The sequence below is a fragment of the Amphiura filiformis genome, chromosome 5 (genome assembly GCF_039555335.1).
Source record: "Amphiura filiformis chromosome 5, Afil_fr2py, whole genome shotgun sequence".
In the NCBI taxonomy this organism is placed as follows: Eukaryota; Metazoa; Echinodermata; class Ophiuroidea; order Amphilepidida; family Amphiuridae; genus Amphiura; species Amphiura filiformis.
Window position 1 is genome coordinate 32,057,503 of NC_092632.1, and position 23,389 is coordinate 32,080,891.

Consider the following 23,389-nt stretch of genomic DNA (forward strand, 5'->3'; position numbering starts at 1 on the left):
TATTAAAGTCATGATGAAGGCTCACTGCACTCAATCAATTACGCACAAATGCAACAAAATATTGTTGGGCATGTTTATGTGGCTGCAGAAGCAATGTAGCTGCAACATATTTACTTTTATGTTAAAAAGTAATGGTTTATTATATTAGAAACAGCAAAATGCACACATAATCTCAAAATCATGAAATTCTTCTGACAAGTCAAATCCCCAGGTCAAGGCAATGAGCCTTGAAAAGGCCACCTAGCTCGATTTATTTTTACACATTCGCGGTACCCCACGTTGTTAAAGCTTTGTTCCACAGATAGAATAAAACTCCTTTTAAAAAGGAAATCAGCAATCAGGGATGTAAAAATGTAGAGAAAATGAGAAGCTATGAGAGCCGGGCAGTGGCGTAGCCAGTGGGGGGGGCGGTGCCCCGGTGCACTGGCCCCTCCCCCACTCATGATGGATGGACTACTACGGCAGGTGTAAAAGACAGAAAGCAGAAATGACAGAAACGACAGAAACAACAGAAATTCCAGGAAATGCAGAAATGAAGTTACCGAGTTTTGATTTCAGGAGTTCTAAAATTTTTGTAGTCATGTTGTGCACAAGTTAAATAGATGTTTGTTAGTGAGGTTGGACACAATATGAGTTATGTGCCACCCCATAGACATGATAGAGTGAGGGTGCACCACGCCCGAGTAGCTCCGAGTGGCCAGGGAAACAGTGTAGTTGTAGGCCCACGTACAATCTCCGAATCCCAGTTGAGATGTCATGTATTCATTTTGCATTTAATATGTTATGTTTATCATGGTAAACACTACATGTGCTACATGTACCTCAATGATGAAAGTTAAACTTAGTAAACAATGGGGGTTTCCATCTGCATGCCATGACTGTGAAAAGAAAGGGTCAAGATATCCCATTAGGCCTACCTCCACTGGAAATGATCAAGCATGATGATTACAAAATAATAATAGGGACAAATAATAGTAATAATTATAATGCTCAAACATGTCAATGGTGTATGTTTTGTATTCTTGTTGTTTATTGTTTGGTGTTTTATTGATGAGGGAATCAGAAAAAAGAATTATATATAAAATATATTTATTTCATATAACATATTTTTACACCAAGTTAAAATAGGCAATGCATTCTGGGATTCGATTTGACATATCTGCATTGCATAAGTAATACAGGAAGCACCCTGGTGGTGGAGAGGTTTTATCTCTCCCTGACTATCCTTCAGAATACTATTTATAATGGCTGATGTTAAAACTATGTTTAGGCCATAGGCAATTTGATTTTAATAGCTCTAGAGGGGTCACAAATTAGAAAGTCTATGTTTTGACAACCATAAAATTACATTACGGTACCACAAAAATTACAAATTACAATATCCCGATCATATTACCTCAATATACATGTTAGGTACGAAACCAGTAGGATTTAGTTGTCCTCAATTTGTTTAATTTTAGCATTGAAATTGAAATTTTATCGTGCTTTTCGCACATATTTGTCCCGGTAATGTTCTTTTAGTAGGGAATGAGTGGGACGATTTGGAAATTTTGCCCCTAGCTCGGTGACTCCGGTACATCCCCCCGTGCATTTTAGCATTGAAATATAGCAAATTTTCGCGCGCTACGCGCGCACTTGATCAAATATAAATTTCCTGCGCTTTTCCCGGTAAAGAAATTCTTGGGACAGCTTGGCAAATAGGCTACTTGGTGTTTACCAGCAAAATCTATTTCTCGACACAACCCCGCCCCCCCCCCCCCCCCCTGAGAAAATGGTCTAGCGACGGCCTTGGCGAGGAGAGGGAGAGAGAGAGAGAATGGGGAAGGAGGGAGAGAAATAGGGACGATACTGACGTTTGCCACCTCGGACTGACAATGCTGGCTACGCGCCTGTACGAAACTCCTTGGTTTAATGAACTCGCACTTAAATTCCTCAACTTTTTGCAAATTCTGTCTTTTCTCATTTCTGTTGTTTCAGTCATTTCTGTCATTTCTGCATTCTGTCTTTTACACCTGCCGTGGACTACTATTTTACTTTGCTTATGCACGGTGATGAAAGAAAGAATGGAAAATTGTATAAAAAATGTTTAAAAATTGAGTTATACATAAAATTAGTTGATTTTCGGTTGCTAGTGGCTGATATCCTTTTTTTTTTTTGCTCTTCATTTTTTCAAACCATTGAAAACAAATTTAGGGCAACCATTCACAACTTCCGTCGGCAACTAAAAATATTTCCGTCGGTAGGCATGATGCAGTCATGTATACAGTAGAATTCATCTCGACCTTTGCAGGACTTAAACCCCATTAAAAGCTATTAAACCAAGATAACACTCATTGAAGCAGCTCAACTGATTAAATCAGATCTTCTCTGGTTGTGCACAAGTGTCTGTTTTACATGTGCGACATCGCAATAAAGCTGGTATTACTAGTAGCTTCAGTTGGGTAACCGATTATAAAGGAAACGAAAGGAAACAATGCTATGTGTACCTTTGTTCACGAAATGAGACAATGGCCTGCTTTTTGTTAACCAGCATTCTTCAAAATGAGCAACATAATGATTGTTGACTTAACACGGTTTGGAAATAATTTCTTCATATTTTTGGTGTTATCTGTCGTTTACATATCCTTCCTAAAACACAAAAGTGCGACCCTCTCCAAACATTTAAATTAGCTAAAAATTTAGGACATGTTACAAAACTATATTTTCTAGAACCTATTTAGAATAGTTTAAATGTAGCTTGTACCGTTTTTTTGTGGCATCCTTCAGAACGGAGCGGTCCGTTACCAATATAGCTCAATATTTTCGGTCAAATCTCCATTCAATATTAACACGGGGAGTTGGCTAGCTATGCATGAGCCGGGGCTATGAGCTAGCTATGCTTTGCCCTGGCCCTCACTCATATTCTACGAAAGTGCGACCCCTTCTGAACATCTAACCTAGCTGTAGTTTTAGGTCATGTTAGAGAAATATATTTGCTAGAAGTTTGGAGAATAGTTAAAATATTGGCCGGTTATTTTTCACACAGTGATGTTAACTAGGCAATGCCCATATACCTATAACATACACTGTTTGTAGAGGTCACGCGTCAATGGTGAGAGCACTGTGTATTGTGTATAGGAAAACGGACAGTAACTGCAGTATGGCCTACATTTACAAGTTGTGCCCCCTTGGTTCCAAAATACTGGCTACGCCACTGCAGCCGGGCATGACGGGGGCATGACATGAGAGGGAGAGAAGTTTAGGGCAAAAAAGGCACAAAAAAAAGGTCCAGGTTTTTATGCTTTCTCGGGACAAAAATGCATAAATCTGCCTACTTTTCCACTTTTTCAAAATCTGCCCCGTAGGGTAGCTCTGGATTTTTAGTGTGATGACTGAGGAGCAAAGTCAAATTTCGGCCGGGCCATTTGTCAATTTTTTGTTCCATTTATTGACACTTTACTCTTTGCCGTCCCCATTTTGTTCCTGACAATTTTCTGTGGGGGACATTTTACATTTAAAAAAAAAGTCCCCACAATTCAAATTTGCCGATAGCGAGCCAGTTTTTATGTTTTTTTGTGTCAAAAAATGTCAAGATATATATGTGACCCCTCGGCACAACTGAGCCTTGAAGTCGCCAATCATCATTTTTGAGATATTCAATCAAAATATTCTGCTTGAAATTAGCTTTAAAATGATGTATATCATGTCTATAGTACTTGACATTTAAGTAGTGAAAATCAATAAAACAGTCAATAAATCCTTTGTTTCCTATTGTTTATTGTTAAGTTCGATGGAGCATATCTCAATAGTGGCACTGGCGACATCCGGGCTCAGTTGTGCCGAGGGGTCACATATTTTGGGAAGAAGGTCCACTTTTCACAAAATCGCCCCGCCTTGGAAAAAAAGGTCCACTTGTTACGTAATAGACCTATTGTTAATGTTATCATGGTTATACAGTCTGTCTCAAAAAAAATTGTGCAAGTGAAAAGCGTCCTCTGTGGCAATTAGAAAATACCGTTGTGACATAGGCCTAATGCTTACATCAACGTCAAAGGCATAGTCTTAGCTCTCAAATGCCGTTTAGTCTGTTCAATTTGCTTGTTTAATCTCAAAGAACTCAACTTTAGGGCTTTTTACTTTCAAGTTTCACAGAGCAATTTGCACAAACAAGTTCCTCCATAAAATTGGTAGAATTGATTCCCCATTTTGTGGTTTTTGTAATAATTTTGAGGAATCCTTGGTGCATTTATTTTGTGATTGTGATAAAATGAAATGCAACAGCCTGACCCAATTTATTGAAAGCAAAACTGGTTATTTCTAACTACCAAGTACCGTAAAACGTTTGGGATTCAGATCGGTGATTCAGAATGTCTATGACTCTGAGCACAGAATTCTAATCAACTTTCTTGTATTAGGCCTTTATTTGAAGTTTTATATTCATAGACTAGATGTCAATTTCAAAAACTATTTTCTTTCTTTCTTTCTTTCTCTGGGATAGACTTTGGCTGTGTTGAAACCATGGAATGTATATTCTTCCACATTCCTAAGGCATGGTAGTCCACCCAAAGCATTTCACCGTGTCGTCTGACGATTGCCTTTTTAGGCATGAAACTCTGAACGACTACCTATTCTGGAAGGTCTGTTCTTTGAATTTTTATACGCTCTCCCTTTCGGGATTGAGCACTTTATTCAAAAGATAATCTAACTATGAGTAAAATGTTGTTAGTTAGTTAGTTAGTTAGTTAGTTAGTTAGTTAGTTAGTTAGTTAGTTAGTTAGTTAGTTAGTTAGTTAGTTAGTTAGTTAGTTAGTTAGTTAGTTAGTTAGTTAGTTAGTTAGTTAGTTAGTTAGTTAGTTAGTTAGTTAGTTAGTTAGTTAGTTAGTTAGTTAGTTAGTTAGCTAGTTAGTTATTTAGTTAGTTAGTTAGTTAGTTGTTTAGCCCAAATGAGATTCAAAAGTATATTTAAAAGAGTCTGCAAGGTTGACAGCAAAATGTATGTTTTAATTTTGATTTTTCCACAAAAAATAAAGAGATAATCATAATTTTTTTGCAAATACTAGGGTTGGGATTTTCGGGTAATTTTGTGCCCGGGTACCCGTTTATTTTTCGGGCGGGTACCCGGGTACCCGAAATTAAAAAATGAATTTGAATGCATTTTGAAATCATTAATAGAGTATGACATGAATACAAAATATCAATTTTCATATTAAAAATACAAAACATCTTGAAATTTTTTTTTTTTTTTTTTTTTTTCTTCCTTGAATTATCCTAGCATTTAGGTCTAGGTACAGTGACACTACAAAACCGAAAAGAAAAAAAAATTTTAAAAAAAAATTTATTTTTTAATTTTTTAATTTCGGGTATCCGGGCATGGAATTCCTGCCCGGGTACTCGGCTACCCGGGCGGGACTCGAATTCCCGGGACTCAGTCCCTACCTCAGTCCTAAGGCATGGTAGTCCACCCAAAGCATTTCATCGTGTCGTCTGACGATTGCCTTTTTAGGCATGAAACTCTGAACGACTACCTATTCTGGAAGGTCTGTTCTTTGAATTTGTTTTTATACGCTCTCCCTTTCGGGATTGAGCACTTTATTCAAAAGATAATCTAACTATGAGTAAAATGTTGTTAGTTAGTTAGTTAGTAGTTAGTTAGTTAGTTAGTTAGTTAGTTAGTTAGTTAGTTAGTTAGTTGTTAGTTAGTTAGTTAGTTAGTTAGTTGGTTAGTTAGTTAGTTAGTTAGTTAGTTAGTTGGTTGGTTAGTTAGTTAGTTAGTTAGTTAGTTAGTTAGTTAGTTAGTTAGTTAGTTAGTTAGTTAGTTAGTTAGTTAGTTAGTTAGTTAGTTAGTTAGTTAGTTAGTTAGTTAGTTAGTTAGTTAGTTAGTTAGTTAGTTAGTTAGTTAGTTAGTTAGTTAGGGGTGGTGCAATAATTATGTGTACCCGGGGGTGAATTATAGGGGGGCAAAGATTTTTGGCAGGCCAAAGGGGGGCAAGCATTTTTGGCAGGTCGAAAGGGGGGTCAAGCGATTTTGGCAGGTCGAAAGAGCGGCAAGCACAGATATTTTGGGCACCATTTCTATATTACGCCCTAAAAGGCGAGGAAAACGTTACTGAACACGTTCAAATATGCAAAATTTCCTGCTCGCTGCGCTCTTAATATATGTTAAGACAATTTAAGGTTTTAAATTCAGGTTCCCCAAAATCTTGCATGTGTAAGGGGGGGCAAAGATTTTTGGCACGTCAAAGGGGGGCAAAGGTTTTTGGCATGTCGAAAGGGGGGCAAAGGTTTTTGGCACGGCCAAAGGGGGGGGCAAGCGATTTTTGGCAGACCATTTTGAGAATTCACCCCCCCGGGGTACACATAATTATTGCACCACCCCTTAGTTAGTTAGTTAGTTAGTTAGTTAGTTAGTTAGTTAGTTAGTTAGTTAGTTAGTTAGTTAGTTAGTTAGTTAGTTAGTTAGTTAGTTAGTTAGTTAGTTAGTTAGTTAGTTAGTTAGTTAGTTAGTTAGTTAGTTAGTTAGTTAGTTAGTTAGTTAGTTAGTTAGTTAGTTTTTATTATTTTTTTTTTCACTTCTTTCTTCTGCTTTAAAGTTCTTCGGCATTCCAAGAGCTTCCAAGGACATCTGTCATGTCTGTGTATTTACCTAGCTGAGATAGGTCATGTTTTTCTATCTGATTCTTTCTTATTTATTTATTTATTTATTTATTTATTTATTTATTTATTTATTTATTTATTTATTTATTTATTTATTTATTTATTTATTTATTTATTTATTTATTTATTTATTTATTTATTTATTTATTTATTTATTTATTTATTTATTTATTTATCTATTTATTTATTTATTTATTTATTTATTTATTTATTTATCCCTTCTTTCTTGTGCTTTAAAGTTCTTTTTTCATTATAGCTCTTTTTGTTTAGGCATATTTTTGTACTAAAATTTAAAATTTATATCATAAAACGATGTGTTTGGGCAGGTGTTGAATTGGGGGTCGCCTATAAAATATTACCAAAACCGGCCAAATTCGCTTCCGGGTTGTATGCGGAAAATTTTCAGTGAGTTAGGTGGTATGATAAGTGTCAGACAACTTGCAGTGATCGGCTAACTTCGGAACAAATAGGAACTCCCGATGAAGTCGTAGACATTAGGGTGAAATTTACCTCAAATTTTACCCTTTTCGTCACCACGATGGCTCAAACTAGTGAAGATGTATCTAGAACAGTACGCCATGAGCTAAAAAATGGTAAGTTGTCATTGTTTTTTGCAGATATTGAAGGAGGAAGGCATCGCAAAGTTGTAGTGCATGCAGTGCATCATCAAGATCAAATGTTACATGCATCATGTGCATGGTGTCATATCAAAGTTATGCATTTTACCAGTACTGTCAGTTATCATATTGTAGTAACTACAAATTTCGAACGTTTGAGGACTTGTTCTCAAGTTGTATAGAGTGCCATAGGGTGTCCCTTAATTGTTTGCATTATCATGATTAAAGTCATAATGTACGATCTTTTTTCAGAATTTACCTTTATTTTTTTCAAAACCGATTTTTTGGCATATTTGTAATACTTACACATGTTATAACTTAAATCTATGAGCACACTGTCAAATTCGTCCTATTTGTAGTAAAACGGGACGATTTTCTTTTTGTTCTACATAAAGTCATAATTTTTTAGATTATGACTTTATGTCGGCCACGATCGCAAACCGTAGTCTCGTCCAAAACTAGCTTGGTTACGCTGTAACCAAACTGGCCGCGTAGGAGACTAACTCTGAGGCCGCACTCGCTGTCCTGATCCAAATAGTGCGATATGTTTTGAGTGATAGAGGTGAAGTTTATGATGTTGTTTCTTTGCAAATTCCCAATGTTTTTTGCGTCCAAATGTATTGGGAACTTTCATAATGATTGCATATTATCATTTTAGAAGAAAAAAAGAAAAATCTAAAAATTTAAAAAGATCGTACATTAAGGCTTTAAATAATATTGACAATAATTTACAACCTTTGTTTTTGCGTATACATGTGTGTAACATCCCGATTTGCGTAATGTACGGAAACACATTTTTGTACACATAATTTTAGGCCTTTTTGTGCAATTGTATTATTTTTTGTATAGCTATCATTTCTACCCTATGTCATGACGTATAAAAGTTACCTGTTATTCAAAGTGTCTGCAAAAAAATGGTCATCGGGATCCGGGAGCATCATTCATGCATTGATGCAGAAAACTAAGGACATATTCACGCCGGAACAGGCCGAAAACCTTACCTCGATCGTAAAATCCAGCCGATGTATGTCATAAACAATTCATTAAATTCATTGTGTAAATGTCAATGATTGTGTCCATGTATTGTTAATGTTATTGTATGTCTACTTGTAATGCAGCCGTTCTTCCGTGAACGGCTGTCTACTACAGCGTCGCTATCAATTTAATCACTCAGCGAATGTTGTCGGTTTTCCAGGGGTGTGAAATCTCCTCTTTTAAGGCCACTAACAGTCAATTTTGAGTTTCCCGTCACATAATTTCTGAAAACAAATGAGGTAACTTTTTCATTATAAATTCATTATTCATTATTTTTCTGCCTTTCATTTAATATATGACCAACACGCATGATTGTAAAATGTGTTGTTATTTACCGCTCACTCACTTGAAGATGGATGTTTAGCCCAAATGAGATTCAAAAGTATATTTAAAAGAGTCTGCAAGGTTGACAGCAAAATGTATGTTTTAATTTTGATTTTTCCACAAAAAATAAAGAGATAATAGTCCCAAACAAAAATGTTTGGTAGACTCATAACCGGTGCGATCTTACCTTTCCGATGTTGATTAAGATACTTCTTGCATCGATCCCGAGATGCGGAAAAACCAATAGTCATTTTGTCCCACATAAATGAATAAATAACAAAAACCCCGATCCCAGTGGACTCACCCATTCGGTGACGTCACACTACGATAATCACCCCTTATCCGACTTGGGCAGCCCTACTCGGCCAAACTTGTAGGGGCGGCGGGGTCTGGGATAATCAACATCGGAAAGGTAAGATCGCACCGGTTATGAGTCTACCAAACATTTTTGTTTGGGACTAGACTCAGTACACGGTCGATCTTACCGCTTCGATGTTGATTAAGATACTTCTTGCATCAACATCTGAAAGATCGATCTAGCAAGTAACCGGCGGATGGAGGTACAAGATTGGCCAGCATCTGATAAGGATCGGGAGAGTGGGTAGCATGGTAATCGCGAGGTCAAACTATTTCCCCCCCCTCACGGCCGGAAACAGAAAGACTACGTGAACAGACAAAAACCCTGAACTGAAAGTTCAGTGGTTAAAATAGAAACACTGGTTCTTACCATGTTGGAATTCTGATTGTCCATAAAACACCTGATACCCAACCACCATATTATCTCCCATGAGAATAGCCCTGGAGAACTTATCGCCTGGTCGTTGGTTTACGTTTTTGTAGTAAACCGTGGAAAAGGACGACGGGTTCTTCAAGACACAGCCTGACAAATCTCTTCTATGGGGCCCCCCCTATGGTAGGCCCACGAAGATGAGATAGATCTGGTTGAGTGGGCCTTAGGCGAGCGGCGTCTTTTGCCGCCCCGAGTCCACCAACACCTGGACCAGCCACCGTGCCAGAGTCTGTTTAGCGGCTGGACCGTGCGGTTCTGCGTGAGTGATAAATAAGCGGTCATGAGCCCCTCTTAAGGTTTGTGTTCGGCCAAGGTAGTGCTGTAGCGCCCTCACCGGGCACCACAACCTGTCTTCGGCAATTGACGAACCCTGCCCAATATTGGGGAGGAAGAGGGCGAGTGTCGGAATGTACTTCGCTCATTTTTGCAAGGAAATCCGGGCGAAGAAACAGCGTCGCTCCGTTGTTAGTAAATACGGAGGCTGACTTGAGACTGCGTGCAACTCTGAGCAGCGCCGTCCGAAGCCAACGCCAGAAGAAAGGCCGCCTTAAGAGTGACGTATTTAAGGGTCGCTTTTGACAGGGGCTCAAAAAGGGGACCCTTAATATACTCCATGGAGGGACCACCTTCCTTTCCGGCGGGCGCTCGTTGAACATACCGTCGAGAAGAAGACTTAGGGACCCATCTGAATTGATAGTCGACCCGTCTTCAAATCCCGATGAATCGAGAGAATGGCTGACTTATAGTTGGCTATCGTTGCCTGCTGAGGTCCTGACCTGAACGTTTCTGTCAGAAAATCTGCCACTAGAGGCACAGGGGCTCTAGTGGGAGATGTATTCTCTCATCGCACCATGCGTAGTAGGGAGCCAAACGCTGGCTATACGAACGGAGGGTAGACTCTCGTCAACCCCCGGCGATGAGAGAAGCAGCTTCTGATGAAAAGCCCCCCTCCGCCGCACGTTCCCTGATAAGGGCCATGCAGCTAACTGCAGGTGCTCTAGTGGTAGACTTGGTACCTCTCCTCCGGGCATCCGGAGTAGATTTGGTAACTCGGGGAGTACTGGCGGCTGAGCCGCTAGTAGATCCACCATCGGTCGAAACCACAGGTGTTTCGGCCAGAGCGGTGCTATCAGAATGACGTTGCAATCCTCCCTCCCGATCTTGGTCACCACCCTTGCGAGCAGTGAGATCGGGGGGAAAGCGTAAGCAGTCATTCCTCCCCAGTCTACGGACAGAGCGTCCACGGCGAATGCCTGTGGGTCTGCGACCCTTGAGCAATACACCGGCAGCTGATGATTTCGATGAGATGCGAACAAATCTATCGAGGGTGGTACATCACCTCGCAGATCGTCTGGGCGACCTGCGGAGCAAGGGACCATTCTGTAGGTCCCGACACCTTTCCTCGTGACAGATCGTCCGCGGGGATGTTGGAGACTCCCGCTATGTGCATCGCTCCCGACGGAAGCTGCCTGGCCTTGCACCACCCTATCAGGCGTAGTGCGTGCAGGCATAACCGTGGTGACCTGGTGCCCCCTTGTCTGTTGAGGTAGGCCACGACGGTTGTGTTGTCTGTTTGGACAACGATATGAGATCCACGATCACCTTCTCGAAATGCTGGAGAGTTCTCTCCACTGCCCAAAGTTCGAGAAGGTTGATATGGAACTCCGTCTCCGTGGCCGACCATAGGCCGAGACTGAGTCCCGTGGATGTGGCCCCCCAGCCCAGCTTTGACGCGTCGGTCGTCACTACGTGACGCACCGCTGGTGTAGGAAACCTGACACCTTGAGTCAAATTGGGCTGATGGGTCCACCACCAGAGTTCCGCTCGCACGATCTCCGACATCGGAACCGCGAGGGATATTGGGTGACGACTGGGCCTGTAAAAGGCTAGAAGGTGTAGTTGTATAGGCCTCATGTGAAAGCGGCAGTACGGCACGAGGTCTACCATACTGGCCATAAGGCCCAAAACCTTCATCCATGCCACAGCGGGTGCCCCTCTGACTCGGCCAAGAGTCGGGCACACCTCGCCATGTTCGTCACCCTCTCGGGTGAGGGCACCGCGATCCCCTCCTTGAGGTTGATCTGGGCCCCTAAGAATAGTGGTGTCTGCGTCGGGACCAAATTGGATTTCTTGGCGTTGATCAGAAATCCCAGGTCCCGCACCGCACGGACTACTAACTCCACGAGACACTGTGTCTCCAGCGGGTGCGTCCGTAAATGAACCAATCGTCCAGGTAGCAACACATGTTGACTCCCCTGCGCTTCAGGTGCGCTGCCACCGCCCTGACCAGGAGTGTAAACACTCTGGGGAGGTGGACAAGCCGAATGGCAGGCATCGAAACTGGTAAGTTTGACCCTGTACCTTGAAGCGTAGAAACCTCTGATCTTGAGGTGCGATCGGAACATGCAGATATGCGTCCGAGAGATCTAGCGATGCCGCCCACATACCCTTGATGGGGCAGGCTAGCACCGGCGAAGTCTCCATTCTGAACCTCTTGGGCCTGATGAACTCGTTCAGCGGCTTGAGGTTCAGAATGGGCCTCAATCGCCGGTCTTCTTTGGAGCCAGAAAAAGCGTGCTCCAAAACCCCTTGGTGAAAGGGGGTAGACCGGGACAATCGCTTTCGTGAGAAGCTGAGTGACCTCTGACAGTAGTGCCCGGCGCTGGGGGCCGTCTGGCGGCACTACCGTGGACCTCTGAATCGTGCAGGCGCACGAGGGGTGGCTGGTAAATTCCAGCCTGTAACCCCCACTGACCACTGACAATACCCAGGCGCCCGGTGAGATGGCATGCCATCTCTGGCGTAATGCACAGCGGCCGCCCACAGGGGAATCCCTGTGGGAAGTCAAACCTGCCGGCATGGACTGTCGACCGCCGTGCCCTCAGGACCGATCTGGTTTGCCACCCTTAGAAGAACGGCTCTTCTTAGGGGGCTTGCCATACGGTCCAGCACTACTCTTGCGCTTCCCAGATTTTTTGGGAGGTGCTGGAGTAGCCTCGGGCTCGGGTGTAGTCTGTGGTGCGCGTCCTGCTGAAGCCGGAGCTGGCGCTGAAGAACGCTTAGAAGACTTCTTCTTCTTGTGCTTCTTCTTCGCCTTACTGCCCTTCCCCTTGGTCAGGGCAGCCTCCGACTTCTTCAGAGTGCTCTCATTGGTGGCCTTCTTTGCCCGGTCCTCAACCGTAGCGCAAAAGGCCTGTCCAAAAGTAGCCCTGTCCCACCGAGTCTGACTTCTTCATTGCATCAGCAAAGTCGGAGCCGTAAGTTGACTGGAGGGACAGACAGGCATTCTCCGGGCGGCGAGATGACATCCTATGGGCTAGGCCCATAGAACTCTCGTTGAGGTTAGCTGTTAGCACCGCTAACAGATTAACCTCGCGGAAGAGTTCGGCGTTGCCCGTGGTCGTTCGCTACCTTCCTACCGAGGTGCTCGGCAAGCGTAGTAGCGACGCTAGAGACTCTGATCAGCGAGCGTGCTCGCTTATCGATGAGCTTTAGCTCCTCCTCCCACTGGGGAGAAGCGACCCGTGCGCCTTGGCGCTAGCGGCAGGCGCAAGCAACGTCTGGATCCATGTCAGGGACCCTGAGGTAGGTTTCGTAGTCCTCCTGCGAAACACGCAGTGGAAGCGTGCAAGCACGCGGCGTCGAAGCTCCAGCGAGCCTGACAGCCCCACGAAACCTACCCTTGAGGTCCGCCGGGAATGCAAGTGCGGGCGACCCTTGTGTGGGCAGCGCTAGCTGGGCATCCTACTGAAAAGATGCCCTGGTCCTCCTGAACGGACTCCTCCTGAGAGAAAGCCAGGCCCAAACCTTGGGCCACACGGCTCATCACCTCAGCGGTGTCCGCAGGCAGACCATTGCTAGCGAGTTCCTCACGGGGAAGCGGGGGAAGGATACCTGAAGCTAGCTGCACAGTCTCATCAGACTGTGAGTCGCTACTGGTTTCATCTTCCGACTCCTTTCCCTCGCCTTCAGACTCTGACTCACTCTCTGATGAGGAAGAGATCTGACGACGGGCATCTGAAGGTGGACAGGGAGGTGTCGCCACCGTGTGGCTAGCCAACTGAACACCAGCAGAAGAGGGAGTACTCCCGCTAGACCCCGAGATGCTAGCTATAGCACCCGGGATCCCGACGCTCTCGCTGCTGTCGCCCTAGCCATAGCAGTGTGCGGCCTACCCTGAGCTGTATCAGGGTTAGCCACTCGCCGCCGGGTTGGGTAACAACTGGTGGTACTGCTTGCCCAACGCTAGCGGCACTTGCCACGGTGGAAGACCGTGGAAGAAACCACCCTGCGGCGGATACCACGGGGCATACCCTGTTGGTAGCTGACCCTGAAAGGATCCGCCACCAGGAAACCCCATGGAGCGGCAGTACCAGTACCGCCTCCCCCTGTTGCCACAGAGACTGTGGTAACCAGGACGCAGTACTGCAGTACCTGCGTGGTTGTAGCGTAGGTGCCCGGTAGGGCTCCGGCGCGTACCACTGTACCCATGCCTCACAGCGTTCCCGCTAGAGGATCAAGCCGTGTGTATGGGTACCCGCTATACTGGCTGTCCCTTGGCTAAAAGGAGCTTGCCTAGTATCACGGGTAGCTGCGCGTGTATACCCTCGATCAGTCACCCGCTACCTGAATAGGCAGTATCAATCAATGGAGCCATGCTCCGCTGAATAGATAGTGATCGATCATAAGAGGGTAATTGACCCATTGACTGTAATGGATCACCCACGCTCTGCTGGCTCTCGAGGACATAAGTGGGTTGTTGATCAGCCAGGCTGTTCAAACTACCTACCCTAACCTCTTGAGCCTCGCCCAAGGTCGCTGTGTGTGGCGGACCACTCACGGCAGCTATGGCGCGTGCATAGTGGCTACCACTGAAGTCAAGCCGTAGCTCGTCTCGGTAGCTGCCACTGTTTGCACTTGGGTCGCTGTCCCGTGAGAGACTGCGAGCCCAACCCCGGTATAGCCGCTAGCCAGTCCCGGAGGACAGCCGGCAGCCATTCCAAGGCCCAGGGAATCACTCGGCGGTCCCACCATGGAACGCTGCCGTGTGACAACCCCAGTTGGTTCTGCTAAGACTACACCTGAAGCGTTAGCCCGGTATCGTCTCTGCTAAACCCATGCACGTTTTCATTCGACCCTTGCGGGGAGCGAAAGGCGTGCTGCGTGCCGTGGATCAACCCAGGCAAGCCGGGTTCCACTGGCACGCTGCGTGCTACAGACCGGCCGAGGCAAGTCCGCTGCACGCTGTATGCTAGGATTCAACCCAGGCAAGCCGGGTACCCTTGGCATACTGTCCGTCGCCGGCTACTTCGCGGGTGCTAGACCCGCTTTCGTTCGCCAGCAATAGACGGGTGTCCACCTGCAAGAAGCTCGCTAGAGATCTCACTGGTAGACTGGTACTCGCCTGTTAGGGCAAGTACCGCCCTGCTGCCTGCTACTAGCGTAGACGTAAAGTCAGTGCTTTCGCTCGCCGCTAGGCCTTCGGGCTCGCTAGCAGTCCCGGAGGGTCCGCCTGCTTGCCGGGACCGGAGCCCCAGAGGTTACCTTAGCGTGGCCCTTGCCGCCTCGCTAGTACCTACCATATCAATCTTACCTGTAGGCTTCTGTTTCTTAGTCTTCGTCTTCTGTCTGTGTCGAAGACCTAAGCGAAGCGCTACTTTCTAAATCCTCGAAGTGGATGTCCGATAAGCCTATGCAAAAGGAAGCACACTTATTTGATTTAGAGCAATCCCTGTGGGAGTAGCAGAGTGGATGCGGGTCCCACTCTGGCACAAGGGAAGGGCATGATTGACAAGGCCTAGACATTGTAGTAATCGGGGGCGTACAGCACTACCCCCGAACACAAGCTCAAGCCCAATAAACAGACCCACACGCGCAGTGGCGGACGCTGATGTAGTGGTATGATATAAAACTATATATACAAAGGGATGAAAAACTGAAAACCTTTTGGGAAGATTTGTCAGGCTGGTCCTTCGAAACCCACCGAACTCTTAGCAGTAACTCGTCATCAGACGCGTACTGAAAGATATAACGATAGAGCACACCATAAACATAGCGATAATCACTCACCATACATGTATACACAGTACTGTACAAACATCTATTGTAACTTACTAGTCTGTTATAGTTGTTTTACGTGAGAACAAAAATAAAATGGCGCCCTAAGGCGGCCATTTTGAAAACGATGTGTCCCGTGATATGAGCGGAAACACACATACAAGCTAAGTTTTTGGATCGTTTTTGTCACTTTTCTAGCCGAAAAATGTCGTCAAAACTATCTCCCTAGCGACTATACTGGTTGGTTTTTACCTCAGTGTAACAAACAAACTGTATATCTCGTCCTTTGGTTCGTAATGATACTTAGCGTTGGTAAAGAAAAATCCACCGTCTATCTCATCTAGAAACCAAGGAGGATAAGGGATGATTATCGTGTGTGACGTCACCGAATGGGTGAGTCCACTCGGGGATCGGGGTTTTGTTATTTATTCATTTATGTGGGACAAAATGACTATTGGTTTTTCCGCATCTCGGGATCGATGCAAGAAGTATCTTAATCAACATCGGAAGCGGTAAGATCGACCGTGTACTGAGTCTCATAATTTTTTTGCAAATACTAGGGTTGGGATTTTCGGGTAATTTTGTGCCCGGTACCCGTTTATTTTTGGCGGGTACCGGGTACCGAAATTAAAAATGAATTTGAATGCATTTTGAAATCATTAGGCCGTATAAAATTAATGTTTTGGTTCTCGTCCAGAGGATTTTCATGAATTGATGAGGAGGGAGGTGTTTTTTTTTTTTTTTTTTTCAATGTAAAATTAGCATTGTCAGTAGTTTTCGGTCTTCTCCAACAGTGCTCGAGGAAGCGATGAGGCCTTTTTTTTTTTTTTTTCAAATGTGAGATTCTGAGGATAAACCCCTAGAGTACCACAAAAAGTCTTGGAAGTGATGCTTGTTCTCTAATAAACTTATTTGTATGAAAATTTCATAAATCATTCCAAAGTCTAAAAGAATTGAAAAATCTAAAAAAAAAAAAAAATCTGACAAATCCCAGAAATTGAGGAGGGAGGGGACGAGAACCAAAATATTAATTTTACACGGCCTTAATAGAGTATGACATGCATACAAAATATCAATTTTCATATTAAAAATACAAAACATCTTGAAATTTTTTTTTCATTTTTTTAGGTCAACCATGAATGATCCTAGCATTTAGGTCTAGGTCCAGGGACACTACAAAACCGAAAAAAAAAAAAATTTAAAAAAAAATTTTTATTTTTTATTTTTTTATTTCGGGTATCCGGGCATGGAATTCCTGCCCGGGTACTCGGCTACCCGGGCGGGACTCGAATTCCCGGGACTCAGTCCCTACCTTAGCAAATACATTATATAAACCAGTTTTTATAGGTATTTTTTGGAAAATCACAATAATGAATTCAAGTGAGGGTCAGAAAATGAAGTGAGGGCGGGTGACGGGAAACTCAAAATCGACTTTCCTTGGCCTAAGCTGAATTCCTCTTTTTTGGAAATTTCTTTGAGGCAAAATTTTAACTTTTTCTTTCATTTTCAGCCCATTTTGAGCATATTTCAGTGCTTTTCCTCTTTCTTCCTCTTTTTTTGAACAAAGTTCCTCTTTTTTCAATAGAGGTCACTCACATCCCTGGTTTTCACTCATTGTTCAAAATGTGACATGTACAACAAATACAGCCCCCAGTCTACTTTTAGCTAGCCCGAGGTACTCACACCTCCGTCACTACGATTTCCACTGTCCTTCTCTGTACGAAGGTCTGAGACTCCTGAGCATATCTGGTCCAGGGTACACATAAAATACCACTTTTTCTCATAAATACCACTTCCTACCATTCCTCACGTGAAGATGAGACTTAAGCAAAACATATTTGGTGCATGTTCGTAAATTTTGAGCACATTTGAGGATGTAAAAGACCAGACTTGTGACTGTTATCGTCGCCGTGTTTTGAATTCTTCCTATAAATAGATGCTGTCAGTGTAACGTGAGTTCACGGTGCCCCGTTTTTACGTACGTAGGGCATTCATGGCCCTAGTGGACTGAGGAAGGAACAGGGCCATGATGTTTCGGGCTAACTTTTAGCGACCCTTAACTCCGAAACAGTTTAGTCAAAGTTAAAAATGCGATCCCCACCCCTTTGCTTACCTTTGGACGAATTTGTAGCAGTGTCTGTGTCGAAAAATGCCTGGTACTTGCCCGGTACAAACATAGAAGTGGCCACATTGCTTCAGTCCTGTTAATGAATACTTCTTCCGTACTCCAATGGTTCCAACTGGGCTCCAACGTGGGCGTCACGGTGATAGTCTCCTACACAACCAGATTGTGTAGGTCTGACGCTTGTCGATCCTAATAACAAACCTGTGATAGCCACATACAGTCTGGCCTGAGGCCTGAGACTAATTTTATACATATGCGATGACATATCAGCCAATCGGAAGCCTCGTTAGAGCCGCCATTTTGACATGTGCGTTCTGCTCGTCAGAAAATTTTTCGATAACGGGTCATACTAGGATTTTTTATTAATGAAGTTACATGTTGTTTTGAGGAATAACACGGGAAGTTTTGAGTTTTATTTCAACTGATGGTGTAGAAAGGCGGTAGAAAGGTGCGTGAATACGTGATGAGGTTTTCTTGTTTCAACGATCCGATAGTAGGATACGAGACGTAGGCTAAAAAAAGTCTTACACATCATCTAGAAACGCTTCATTCGCTGGTATCATTTAAGGCGGTCTTGGTATTTAGTATTGTTGCACTCTGAGAGCAGTTGTCAAGCTGAATTTTAGTGCTGGTATCGACAAGGCTTTGTTGACAAAATTGTCATCAAAAGCACTTTTGAGCTTTGCATGTATCCACAAAAAGTAACCAAAAACTTTGGTTAAGAAAGCTCGAAAAGTTTAACATCCTAACAAAAAATTTACCAAGCTATTTTCGGGATCTCTTATTCTTTACATCTTTGTCGATTTCCCTGACGTTCTTGTTGTGTTTGTTTAGCGTTTTCATCATGACTTTTTTGATCTATCGCACACGCTGGTAGCATCCAATTCTTACACTCGGCAGTCGCCATTTTCGCTGTCACACAACATTGGCAAACAGGGAAAGGGGTAGCATTAAGGCCCGAAAGTCAGGAGTTGTTTTCCCGTGTTTTTCACTCCAGAGCTTGCAGAAAATCCCAATACATGGGGTGAAAATTAAATCTCGGGGGTGAAAAGATTTTTGTAGTGTAGTCAGGGGTCCAAAAGTAGAGGGTCAGAGTTCACCCTGAGCTTGTACATTCCCAATATATGGAGGGTGAAAAATTAATATTTTTTAAATTTAGAGGATCATGACATTCAACCCCGATTGGGGGTTAACGCTACACCTGCCCTGATGATCAACTGATGACGTCATTATATTTATTGAAACAAGCACACTGATTGGGTATTTATGCGAAATGGGTAAAATATGAGCCAATCACAGATTGACCTTTCACACAATGTTTTTTCATCTCTGTATCTGATTCTGTACCAACTTACTACTGTACACTCGCAACATACGATAGCATAATATTAAGTTCTAGCGAGCGCCAAAACGAAATCAGAGAAGGAGACACAAATCAGGACTTGTGTTTATCGCTGTAATTTTTACGGTATTTTATTTTCATCAACTTCGTTTTAAATGTTGTAGGTTGCGAATTTTGCACGGGATCGCCGCAAAATTTGCCAGGTTTGTGGGACGAATTTGGGGGTTATTAATTTGGCCTGATTGTCGACGTCGGCTTTTTAATTTTGTTGATAGTCGACAATGAAAATGCTTGCTGATACCAGCCCTACTGAATTTATGCTTGATCACCACGTGAAATCACCTCTCGAAAACGCGAGCACGCTGACTGGCTTAACAAATATCCAAGTAGTTTAGTAAACCAATCAGGTAAGACGTACGTTGCTGGCGGAGTCCCATTAATTAATACCGTAAAAGGCCTTCGCGTTCATTGATTGGCTTACGATCGCAATGAATGTTTTTAGTAAACCAATCAGGTTAGACGTACGTTGCTGGCGGGGTCCCATTAATTAATACTGTAAAAGGCCTTCACGTTCATTGATTGGCTTACGATCGCAATGAATGTTTTCTGCAACCAATCACAAAACGGGTTATACATGTATATGGCGTGGGAACGTTATAAAACGTGGGAACTTCTTGGAATATTAATTCAGACAAATATTTACTCTTGATTCGTTATGTTTTCATGTTCTGCCCAAGAGGGGACTGCGGAAGTGAAAGATAAATGCCCATGTCTCATAGTATGCCAGTTTGTCACTTATAAAACTGGACCTTCGTCTAATCAAATGCTTGTAACTTTGCTTCTTGAAGTCACATTGGATTCAATGGGGTGTCATAATGTACCGCATTAGATAGTGCATCTAATGAAAAAACCAAATTTGCCCCAATATGGTTCAGTTTTGAATTTTTTTGGCGCAGTATGATATCATATACATTGCTCACATGTGTTTACATAAGGCCCAAAAAAAAAGGTTTGTCTCAAAACTCACGAGAAATTTAAAAACAAATGCGAAATGCGATTTTTTTTTTTTTATTCGACTTTTTTTTTTCATGGTATTTTGAGAAAAAGTCTGATTTTCGCCGATTTTTCTGGAAAAAAAAAAAAATTTGAAATAAAAAAATTTCCGCATTTTTTTTTTTGTCAAACGCGGCGCACGCTTTGAGACGAACCTTTTTTTTTTTGGCCTAATCATATCATTTTGTGGTGGAAAATCATTACAAATGTGTAATTTGCAATCATTTGTAGAGAGTCATTCCATGTCAACTAAACAAGGGGTGTACACCATACCTCATGGATGTTTTTTTCTTAGTTTGAGTATTGATAGATATATCAATGAGAAATGAAAAACCTGACAATTTGAGCCTCTAACTCCCATTTTGTTTTTGCACAACATCAATTTGAAATTTATGTACTGCTCAGAAGCAATTGCTAATTGTTTGATTGATTTTAATTTTTTGAGACCTGTGTTAAAAATATTAAATGTAGGAACAGAAAGCTGCTGTATTCTTTGACCCGATTTCAATCTGACCTGCATAGGATTTCCAATATATAGGAAATGAACAATGATATATGGACAGGTATAAGAAAATGTTGCATGTATTCATGACTCATCATGTAGGGACTTTCCTTGGATTATACATGTGTCATAATCTGGGCAGGGACTTCTGTGATTTCTGCATTTAGTATCCTAGTGGCCACCAATAACTTTCAGTTTTATGTTCTAAAGATAACAGTATCATAGTACCAGGGTTCCCGTTAAGGATTTAAGACAAGGTTGAAAAAACTTGCGTCCAGACATATTTTTGTGCGTCCATCTGAAATTCACGATCAATCATACCGGGAAACGCCGCGGAATTTCATGATCAGAACAGCAGCCCCTTGTTGCTAACACACGTACCCGTACCCCGGGTCTACACTTCATCAAATGTTGATTGTTAAAATAAAATAAAAGTGCATTTTCGCCGTGATATTCCATCTCCAGTCGCTATGATAATTTTTCTCATTTCTATGTCAGTTATGGTCGGAAACGTGGTCAGAAACAGCTGCAAAAACATTCGCAAATTTTCGTACTCTTACTTCCGGGTTTCTTTAATTTTAAAACGTGTTGTTGATGTTATAAAAGCTAAAACACGCGCTACCACAAATAATACAAAAAAAGGTTATCATTTGGATTTTGTCTTTAAAATTGCTTTTATTCATCGTAACAATAATACTAATAAAGGAAACGTAGATTATTTATGAGAAAATAAACTTAAAACATTAAAAACTGAATATTGTCAGCTTGTGATAAATAATTAAATAAACAGCAACTGCACGGTAGCCGCATGTCATCACTCCAGCAAGCTTTGTAAACAAAGCATCAATGGGGACTTTCCCATCAAACAACGATCGTACGGAAAGCTTGCAAAAAGTGCACGATTTCCTGACGTTGCATTTACAAATATTGCAGAATTTACTACAATTCTTAAGCAGGTGTGTCAAAATTTTGGGGCTTTTATTATCTTAAAAATATAAAAGAATAAAAATGTCTTATTTTTATCATCAATTAATGATTAAATTTCGAAGTTTTGTCTACGTCCACCTGCATGTGATATGGACGCAAAATACTTGATTAGCCATGTGAACTTGCGTCCAAATTTGTAAAATACGCGTCTGGACGCAATGACGCACACTAACGGGAAGCCTACAGAGTACGTACGTATGTAAAGATGAGCAGGACATCCAGATCGGACTTTCAGCCGAAACCAGGTACTCCAAAATTGGTGTGGGAAGTCCAGACCATAATGGATGAGAGTGGTTATGGCTAGGCCTATTCTGTCCAGTAAAACAATCAATAAAGCCCTGATAAATGTGATAGCCATTGGCACCAAGCTCATTTCCTGTCAGTTACCACCTTTATGTCATGCAAGAAATACTCTGGAAATTAAACCAATTTAAGATAGAGGAGTTCACAGGGGGTGCTTTTTAGGAAGGGTGCATATATTAGGTTGAGTATGGTAGTGAATCAAACTTTAGTATATAACTTTATGATTATGAGACAGTCTAGGTCATCCTAATACACATGTCACTTGTATGACCCACCCTAGGACCCCCGGGGGATGTGCGTCATGGTTGGGTCATTTACCAACCAATTAGTGACGCAGGGTACGGTCATTTACTCAATATGTGCGTCACAACATACCCCGAGGGGTGCGTCAGTGTCAGTCACTTTACCTAGGTGCGTCAATGGTTAGGTGTCAGGTCAGTCAAAATACCTAATGGTGAGTGAAATTTGCGTCATGAGGACAGTCATAATCCTTAACATGTGCGTCACAATTTTGACCAGGGGCTCAGTCATTGTCGGCAAAGGTCAGTCATTGTTTAGACGCACATGTGGGTCATGGTATAGTTAAATCCGACGCACCTATGTAAAGTGACTCACCACTCCCGGGGGTCATAGGGTGGGTCATACAAGTGACATGTGTATAACACAGGCTTTGCCATAAAAGCTAGTGATGACACCATGGTGTAGTTCATGGAGAGTGTACAGCTAGACACTTGCAGATCCTGTCACAGGATATGCAATGCTCTGCCTAGATACACTGTACTTCCATGCATCGAATTGACTGGCCTTGTCCCGCTTTTCCTGTTGCAATACAGTTCTTTGACCCTTTTATATTCAAAGCATGAATATATTGCTTTGAGTGTGATTTTGAACTGGAGGGGATGATTTTATTTTTATGTAGATCATGACCAGTAAACATAAATCAGGTTTTTCATGTTTTTTGGGTCAAAAAAGGTCCAAATTTGGGAGGAAAAGTCCACTTTTCACAAAATTGCCCCCCCCCCCTTTGGAAATAAGTCTACTTTTTCAAAATCAGCACCCCCAAAAAAAATCATGCGTCACGGGCCTGATACTACATGAATCTGTTTTCCTGTAGTACAGCAAAACAATAGTGTACAGCATCTACCGTACAATCGTAATTTACTCATACTCACATTTCACATTTTTTATGTCACCCTAAGTTGCATCACCTTGTTTTGTTGTGAAAGTCTTGATTGGTGCATATCTCTACTGTCTATGATTGGTGTCAAAAACTGGTCCTAAAATCTTGACTTCATGGGATTCATTGGTTCGCTTCAAGTTTGGTAGTGACATCAATAATGAATGCTTTTTTCACGATTGCGCCGCATGCATGCCGAGAAGCCACCCTTGTATGTATGTGCGTGACGCTCTATGCAATGAACTTTCACATGTGATCAAATTCAGCAAAATATGCATGTACGTCACTACCAAACTTGAGGTGGACCAAATTTATACAGGCGCAGTAGTACTTTCTAATCTAATCTAATGTATTCATGTCGCGTAGGATTTATTTATTTTTTGCTTGCCATGGAGGTGGATGCATTTACAATGCTTGTATTTTCCAAGCTTACAAAATAGCCAC

General features: G+C 42.6%; 1 protein-coding gene across 1 annotated transcript in view; it reads left to right on the plus strand.

The window, feature by feature from the left end:
• The first annotated feature begins 7,073 nt into the window (after positions 1–7,073).
• LOC140152986 (ribosomal protein S6 kinase alpha-5-like) overlaps positions 7,074–23,389 on the plus strand; it is an 86,931-nt gene continuing 70,615 nt past the window's right edge. The window contains 1 exon segment of the mRNA XM_072175557.1: positions 7,074–7,226. Within this exon segment, the coding sequence (XP_072031658.1) occupies positions 7,172–7,226 (55 nt within the window). The 5' untranslated portion in view covers positions 7,074–7,171.